This window comes from Trematomus bernacchii, unplaced genomic scaffold (assembly GCF_902827165.1).
Source record: "Trematomus bernacchii unplaced genomic scaffold, fTreBer1.1, whole genome shotgun sequence".
Lineage (NCBI taxonomy): Eukaryota > Metazoa > Chordata > Actinopteri > Perciformes > Nototheniidae > Trematomus > Trematomus bernacchii.
Window position 1 is genome coordinate 21,742,743 of NW_022988043.1, and position 9,646 is coordinate 21,752,388.

The 9,646-nt window shown below is 40.3% G+C and overlaps 1 protein-coding gene across 1 annotated transcript; it reads right to left on the minus strand.

The window, feature by feature from the left end:
• Positions 1-535: 535 nt before the first annotated feature.
• Positions 536-7,356, minus strand: LOC117472609 (V-set domain-containing T-cell activation inhibitor 1-like). The gene is made up of 4 exons (XM_034117905.1): positions 7,353-7,356; positions 6,590-6,865; positions 3,559-3,888; positions 536-834 (listed from the first exon to the last, which is right to left on the minus strand). Exons 1-4 carry the CDS (start codon positions 7,354-7,356, stop codon positions 536-538), a joined length of 909 nt encoding a protein of 302 aa, XP_033973796.1.
• Positions 7,357-9,646: the final 2,290 nt, after the last annotated feature.

A 9,646-nucleotide genomic window follows, 5' to 3' on the forward strand; every position in this document is an offset into this window, starting at 1 on the left:
CGCCTACATTATTTTTAATTTAAATTAGCATAATGTTGAAAACAGTGAAATATTCACTTAAATTTCAATTTTCAGTTTTTCAACACCAAACTTCGTATACAGCATCGGTGGGGGGTCAGACACATTACCGTAGAAAATGAGCATGTTAGGACGATAAATATTAAAAACGTTTTGATTCATGCCACATTTGGAGAAATTCCCTCCCTTGAGATTTCGCATTCATGACTAATGGAGTAACAAAATGCCCGAAAAGAGAATGCCTCCAGGCACAGCTATGAGACATACAGACATCAAAGAGTTGCTGCAGTTTATTGAACATTAAGAAAGATGTGAAATTAGTTTGTTACTTACTGAATTTCTTTTGTCTCCATTTCCACACAACAAAGAGAACGGTGAGAATTGCCACCATACAGCCAATAACTAAGCCAATAATAACATGTTGGCTACCAGTAGTACTTGGGACCATGAATAAATGATCTGAAATGGTAAAACACAGATTATGAAATGTATATAAAATCTGAAAGTGATCACAGCCTTATAAACTTGAATAACCTAGAACATGGATGTGTGTCTCCCTGGTCCAGTTGATGTCCTGCTGGTGGACTCTACAGGTGAAGGTGTTACTGAGTCTCTTCTCCACAGTCACTCTGCTGCTGACGGTGTAGAGGTCATCAGGACCTCTGAGGGTCTCTGTAGGTCCAGCAGAGAGCAGCTCTCCCTCAGCGTCCAGCCACAGCACCTCAGGCTGTGGATACCAGCCTCCAGACTCACACTGGAGAACCACTTCACTCATGTGTTTAGTCACGTTGACAACAGGCCAGGAGACGGCACCAAAAGAACAGAGAGTTTAGTTTAGAAGTTTTAAAAGTGGGTCATCGATTAGACATGCTAATGTTAGCATGCCTGGCTAAATCATGGATGTATTTAAAGAACTGGATACAGCGTTGGAGGCGAGGCCTCGTTAATTCCTATGAGAGCTACTCATGGGACATAATGCACAAATAGCCTGAGGCTCTCGAGAGTAAACCACCACAAGTTACCCGTCTTGCCTGGTTGTCGAGAGCAGAAGTACCCGTATATAGCTCAAAAATCTCGTCTTGAATTAAGTGTTTTTTTAAATATGTTTTTTGGATAGATGCTTAAAATAAGGTCTGAGGTAATAAAAGCCTACAAGATTTTCATAGTTTGCTCTACGACATAAAATACGTCATTAAATAACCCAGCCATGAATGTCTGAAGCTTCGATGTACCTTAAAAACAACGGTTGCTAACAAATGAATAAATGAGAACATTAACAGGCCAAACATTAGCCAATTTTAGCTTAGCGGTGGTGATGCCGTGGTGTAGTTTGTTTAAAATGCATTTACCCTTCAACTATTGTAAAAGTGGTATTGTTAGCGTGCCTGGCTAATTAGCTTACTAGCTAAATCACTGAAGTAAAATGTTTCTCTGGACAAAAGTAGCGTAATGGTACCTAACTTTATACACATACATGACTGACGGACATCTTTTACATCAGCTGTTCTTATTTTCTTAAATAGAGTGGCGGGGGAATGAGTGCTAAACTCTGAAATGAGTTAGCATTTTAGCACTTACGGGTTCCCTCTTTTGGTTAGATGATGTGTCTTGAAAACAGCTACAAATGACTAAATGAGAGTACTGAACGTCATCACGCCAAACATAAGCCACCTTAGCTATTAGCGATGTAGTTTAGAGATGGGCGAGTCCTGATTCATCCGGATCATTAACCCGGATCCTAGAAATGAGTTGGTCATGACGAGTCTCCCCTCTCCATTAACCCGAGTCCTTTGAGTCCCACACTTGGTGTGACGTACAAATTAAAACTATAAATTGCGTCACTCGCTACTCTCTTTATAACATGTAAAATCACATTACAACGTACCCCAGTCCATCTGCCTACCCTTTAGCAAGTGGATAGCTGCCAGAAGTGATCGTTTGGCTCAGGGGAGGGGACGCGGATCAGTGAAACTTCCTGCAGACTCGTGGGGACTCAGAGGAGCCGACGGCTCCTAACCGTAATAGCATAGCAGATCCAGAGATCCATACTCGTCATGTGCACGAGCATAGCCCCTCCTCCAGCACCCGGCTCCCGCAGCTATATTATGCACGAGTCAACAGCAGACTCGCAGACTCGCAGATTCGCAGATTCGCAAATCCTGACTCACTGTGCAAAACATAGCAGACTCGTGCGGACTCAGAGCCGTAACCGTATAGCAGCAGATCCAGAGATCCAGCAGACTCGTCATCATGCACGATTCAACAGCAGACTCAGATTCGCTAAATCGCAAAATGACCTTTTTTTTGTGATCAAATGAATCAAAATCGCGGGATCCGTGAATCCAGGTCAATGATCGAGAGAGACCAGTAGCCTCCGAGTCAGCGGAACTTCACAGACTCAGATTCGCAAATCCTTACTCACTGTGCAAAACACAGCAGACTCGTGCGGACTCAGAGCCGTAGCCATATAGCAGCAGATCCAGAGATCCAGCAGACTCGTTCTCATGCACGAGTCAACAGCAGACTCAGATTTGCCAAATCGCAAAATAACCCTTTTTTTTGTGATCAACATTTTTTATTATAGCAAAATACACTGTGTAGCGGAGGTTAATATAACGTCAGTTTAATATGCTCGTGAAATGCAACAACTTTTCGGTTTCACCGATAGGATTTCTACGGTCTTGGTGATGCTGACTAATATGACTCAAATGACTCGTATGATCCGGATCTCTTCAATGACTGACTCAGAAGACCCTGAGTCCGTAAAAGGATCCGGATTTGCCATCTCTAATGTAGTTATTTATAGACTAAAGTTAGCTTTTTACTTCTGGTAGCCTACTTGCATTAAACTATTATAAAAGTGGTGTTAATATGGAAATATCCTCCTTAAAAAAACATGTAAGTATCATAAACATTATTTTTTGCAATATTCAAAAATCCAATGGAAAAATCCCATTCGCCCTTGTCGAGGGAGCCTTTGCGATGCAAACTTTCGGGTTGCATATCTAAGTGATTATTACTCTGCTCAGTTGAATACTTGATTCTGAACAGTTACAGAAAACGTCTGTTAGTCATTCATTTTAAGTTACTTTGTTGTTGTCGGAACTCCAATACGATAATTTTCAAGTCAATAAAATAATTTGATTAATAATGGAAATTAAGCTCTAGTTTATTTAGTCCATGGCCGTGTAATAAGCGGGATAATTGCAGCGAGATGATCTGATCAAGATCCCGCTGCTTCACGTCGGACTCAATGATCACCCTGTTGGGTATTCTTTTTTTAATAATGACCGCCTCGCTGCACCCTTACATTATGTGCACCATTCTATAATAACTATTTTAACAAAGATAAAATAAAAAATGTAATTGAGACACTTAATGTATTAATTACACTTTAATTAACTTAGGCCATGACACATTTTGGCACAAAGAAGAATGAAATCATTCAAACTTCCATTTAGTTGTTGTCTTCATAGTGTTGTATGACAGGGGAAAATAATAAAAAAATCGTTGCTTAGTTAAAATTGTGCTTATAAACAACAACAAGCTGAAAATGTGTGGATCTATCTAACTCTGGAATGAAGCATCTGTATGTTCCCTCATCCGATCTTTTAACGTTGGAGAGTTTCAGTGAAACGTTTCCGTGCTTCAGTTCCTCGGTGAACAGAGATGTTCTTCCTCTGTAGGACGGATGTTTTGTACTCTCACCCACACTCCACACAAGGATAAACTCAGGGACCAGGCCAGGTCTGCCCCACATCACAGTCATTTGAAAGGCATCCATAACAGGGTCCAGTAGACATGGCAAAATTACATCATCGCCAACTATTGCCACTATTGGCTGGGATGGAACTATCACCTGAGAACGACCTGAATACAAACAAAAAGGTTTCTAAACGTACTTTCTGCAATAACAGAAGACTGTTAGTGGTTTATGTGATTCACCTACATGAGTGTATCAGGGCGAGGAAGACAGTGGTGTTGAAAAGCAGGACAGTGAAGGCACCAAACCGGAAGTTTGGAGACACATGAAGCATCCTGAAGCTCTGAAACCAAATATAAAGCAGCAGCAGAGAGGGAAAAAGAGGATTAAATACAGTTATAAAAACACTAATTGTTTACATGTTGGGTTTTTTGCATGTGTGTAACGCGGTATGAGAGTAGCAATTGTAAGTATGTGTGAATATAAGTGTACATATGTGCAGGAACGTCTATCTGCTTGTGCATGTTATTCCAAAACCAAAGATACTATGCATGTTGTATATTATACCATGGGAGGGTCATTGATACCTCAAATACGTTTGTAATACAGCCTATTTGTGTCCAGCCCACATTTAGACCAATTGTTTTATAGAACACATCAGGCAAGCAAGTGTGTGTGTTACACTCTGTCGCCTATACTGGAGTTCTTCTGAGTTTGGGTTCTGTAGCCTGCATATTCAGTTTTCAAGAAAAAATTGATATAAAAAAATGATAAGCATCAAGTGCGAGACTGTTTCCATTTTAATTCTATCTTCTGCTGCACAGTATACCATGAAATATTGTCAACATTAATACAAAAATGAAAAAACATTGTGAAAAATGTACATAATTATGCACATAACATATGAATAAAGATTAATAAAGTTCTAATCTTACAGCTCAAACAGAATGATTTGAACTGTTTGAATTTTGCATTCATTATTTATTCATCAGCCAAAGGTCCTGCTTTAAAATGTTAAGTAATTAAAAGAAAGACATAATTAGCATCTAAATATATGTACAGCCCCAAAAGTAAAAGTATTCATTATAAACTATAGCTCATTCAGAACAATATTATTAAGTGTTTATCATTTCAGTGTTTCGGGAAAGTGGGGGGTTATTTTAATTACCTTAAAATACAGGTGGGCCTGGGCTATTTTTTTGTTTGGGTCAGTAAGGTTACATTTTTATCCATCAATCATCATATATTTGTTGATTATATTTTGCATTTTACGTACAGCAGCAAAGAGAATAATATTTACCTCATATCATAACAGAAAATTATCATGAAAATTATAGCGATGAGTTATTCAAGTTTTTCTATTATTGATATTAATATCCATGAACATCCCCACTGTGTGCCGCTCAGTGGCGCTCTCTGCTGCTCGTTAACATACATGGCATGCTCATGAACGTGCAGGAATGAAACTGTCACAGTTGGAGCGTGAATCCATGCTTGAACATTTGTTATATACACTTATACTATTGTATCCTTCAAAAATAAAGTACACTCGTGCACAGACAGTAGGATTGTGGTTCGAGAGATTAGTTTCACTTTCATATGAAACAAAATTACCGATACATCTAATTAAAATAACTATTAGTAAATCGATGTGTATTTAAATCTATAATGTATATGTTGTATGAAGCAAAACACATGAATACACTATATAGAAAGAAAGAAAAACAAGACCTGCATACCTGTTGTGTGTAAACCGCAACGGTCAGATCTAAATCCGAAGAAGAGAGGCAGGGGCTCTCCGGTCACCTGGAATAAATGAAAGGTGCGTTCACGTTCCAGCGGCCTTGGAGTATATGGAATGCCGTTTAAGCCCAAATTAAATAAATACATAAATACATATCTATATATATATATATATATATAAATATGCCTATGAAATAAATAAATGAGGTTATAACTTATGATATACATTCTGAAATAAATAAGGCAATAAATATATATAAATGTACCTTTAAATACACATTTATTTATTTCATGGGACTTTTATTTCATAATGCCACATTTATTTATTTCAGGGGACTTGTATTTCATAATGCCACATTTATTTATTTCAGGGGACTTTTATTTCATAATGCCACATTTATTTATTTCAAGAGACTTTTATTTCATAATGCCACGTTTATTTATTTCAGGGGACTTTTATTTCATAATGCCACATTTATTTATTTCAGGGGACTTTTATTTCATAATGCCAGATTACATTTCCATTTCTTATATTCAAATGAACGGGGCGTGGTTAGCTCACAGATCCAGACCAAAGCAACAGCACCACAACACTGACTCAATAGCTCTTGTTTCACACTCCGGTACTCTTAAGTGGTTTGCCAACCGCCAATAAACACTATAGGCGCATTCACACCGCAGTACTTTTCCCACAAAGGTTCATGAGAACTTAGTTCATGAGAACTCTAAGTACAGATCGCGTTCACACCGGAATAAGTTCCTGGGGAAGGATTAGGCAAATGAAGCCGCTGACGTCACTTCTTCTTCTTCTGCTTTGGGTTTACTGGCAGGCCGCAAACAACTTCACGGCGTATACTGCCACCCGAAGTCCCCGGCCGGAAGTCCCCGGAGTTGGGGACTGGCTTCAGTAGAAGCTGCTGGGACTCCCAGCGGCTTATGCTACTTTTCCACCAAACCGGTTACGGTTCAAGATCCGTTCTTGTGCTTTTCTGGTGCTAAACTGGTTCTTCTCTGGTTCTGCCCCTTTTCCACCAAACAGGTTCCAGGGCTGGTTCCGGGCTAGAGCCTGATTTAGCTCTGGTTCTTCCTGTTTCAGCCGCAGCGGAGCCGGAGCCGCAGCGGAGCCGGAGCCGCAGCCGGAGCCGCAGCCGGAGCCGCAGCCGGAGCCGCAGCCGGAGCCGCAGCCGGAGCCGCAGCCGGAGCCGCAGCCGGAACCGCAGCCGGAGCCGCAGCCGGAGCCGCAGCCGGAGCCGCAGCCGGAGCCGCAGCCGGAGCCGCAGCCGGAGCCGCAGCCGGAGCCGCAGCCGGAGCCGCAGCCGGAGCCGCAGCCGGAGCCGCAGCGGAGCCGCAGCGGAGCCAGAGCCGCAGCGGAGCCGCAGCGGAGCCGCAGCGGAGCCGGCTCTAAGCACCGAAAACCGGTTCATAGCTTACCCCACTCGGCTGCCCGGCAAGAACCAAGAACCACGCTCACGTCGGAGGGGGGCAAGATTAACCTGAGCCATAACAGTTAATGGCGAGTACGGCAAATAAAAGTTGTAACAAGCAGTAGCACTGAGCAAAGTGACTAGAACGCAACCACACTTAAAAAAATCAGGCAACACTAACCAGGTTTAGTGTGATTCTGTTTATTTTTACCTTACTTTAACCATCCGTTCGCTGTTATTGATCATTGTGGAGAGCAGGCAGACGTTTTGTTTTGTATTATAGCAGCTATCGGATGGAATCAATGCATGGGCTGCACAGGTTGTCATGTCCGACTATCACAAGTAGAATCATAATGGAAAATACGCCGGTAAAATATGCCTGTAGAAAACGGCTTATGCCACAATAGGATAGCAACAAGTAGTCAAGATAGTCAGATTAGCTTCGGTTGCAATGCTAACCTTACCCATTTTATACCAGAGAAACTCATAACAGCGTTGTGATGCCAAACAGCGTCAATTCAGACTGAAACACATTCACTTGAGGGGGGGGGGGGATATTTATCAGCTGCTTGTGTGACAGTCAGACAGTGAAGACTTTACAGCGGCCGCTGCCGTGAGTTAACGGGAGAATAAACTCCAGTGGCACTGCAGCGGTCGGTAAATGCCGCTGAACAACATTAAAAAACAATGAAGCACGGCACTCTGGAGAAAAGTATAAGGGTTGAGAAATAGTTATTTAATTTAATCTGGCTTCGTATGACCCTTTCATGCATGAATTATGAAAACCTCAGTCAGGATTTTTTTACCAAGTGTTTTTATTGCCCATGGGGCATGAAAAACAAGATTTTAACTTTAGTTTCTTCTTATCTAGTTTTTTCAAATTTTGAAAAAAAAATGTGTATTATGTCCACTCAGGTGGACAGTATGCGTTAAAGTTTGAACTGAAGACATGTACATTTGGAAAAAAATCATAAATAAAGATGTGCAAACTTAAAATTACATTATAATAACATAAGTATATTGATTTACGGCCCAAAATAATATTGCAAATGAAGTATTTTCAAGAACAACAGTAGCAGTAACAGTATGAATTGTAGTTGAAATATAGCCAGTGATGCATGACGTCCACTTTAGTGGACAGGTGATTAATCATAATTTCCTGCAAACATAAAATCAATACTTTGACAATTTATGAATGATATGATTCCTTAGTTGTTACTTGATGTCAGCAACATTGTTACACCTGCAGAGTAGGGGGCGCTTTCCATAAAAGGATTGGCAAGATATCGACAATAGAGAGGCGAAGTCCCTCCCCTTCCGGTGGACCTCCATGGGACCTTATTTCGGAAAAATTATGTATTGAAGTCAATGGCGAGAGAAAGATTATCTTTCGATCCCGTTTGAATTGTGCCACGAATTACACATATGATGTTTGTCAATTTAAAAGATCATTTCGAAAGTTAAAAAAATTACAATGTGTCGTAAAACTGTGAAGTAACACATGTCAACCATTTGTGCAGATAGCATGAAGTAGAAAAGTTTGCCGATGCTAATGTAGCGTTAGCGTTAGCATTTATCCACCGGGGGCATCCGGGCTTAACACTAAAACCGCCATTGGGTCAATTTGACCCACAGCTGTTTTTTTATTGTATGTAACTTTTTTTCAATAAAATATTAAAGTCTCCCAGTCCGTGACTTTTCCTGAAAGTGTGTTATGTAGCACCCTCTGTTGTTAGAAATTGTCAATATGAAGTCAGATTGAAGAAATCGCCAAAATAATTGCCATTTATATCTATTTCCGCCAGCGGGTCATATTGACCCCACCCCTTTTCGCGCTATTGATTTCGCGCGTAAACATAAACATGACGTGTTGCTATAGCATCGCCTTTTGTCTACTGCGGTTCCTTATAGATTGAGAGATAGATTGAGAGAGAGAGAGAGATAGATAGATAGATATATTGATAGATAGTTATAGATAGAGAGAGAGATAGAGAGAGAGAGAGATAGAGAGATAGATAGTTATAGATAGATCGATAGATAGTTATAGATAGAGAGAGAGAGATAGAGAGAGAGAGAGAGAGATAGATAGATAGTTATAGATAGATCGATAGATAGTTATAGATAGATAGATAGGCTAGTTATAGATAGATAGATAGATAGATAGATAGATAGATAGATAGATAGATAGATAGATAGATAGATAGATAGATAGATAGATAGATAGATAGATAGATAGATAGATAGATAGATAGATAGATAGATAGATAGATGGATAGATAGTTATAGATATATAGATAGATCAGCACTGACTGTTCAATAAAAGAACATTTTACCTTGAAAATCAATGCATTCTAATAGCGGGTCAATTTGACCCGGTGGCGGTTTTAGGTATACAAAAACCTCTGGCGGTTCTAGTGTTAAACGGTGTATTATAGAATGATCACACCGGTGTGACAGTACTCTTCAAAGGATTCACGAAATATGACTACTACTGTTACTGTTTAACATTTTGGGTTACTTAAAGGTCCCATGTCATGGCCATTTCCACTGATCATAATTCCATTGTTGAGGTATACTAAAATAGATTTATACTGTGCATTTTTCCAAACTCACATTGGTTTCGCATACAGCATCTCTGTAAAGTGTGTGTATTCAGCAGTATTCACTCTCTCCACTAAACGGCTCGTTGCAGCTCTTTCCCCCCCTCCCTGTGAGCCCAGTGTGCTCCGATTGGTCAGCTCGGGCACTCTGTTCTGAT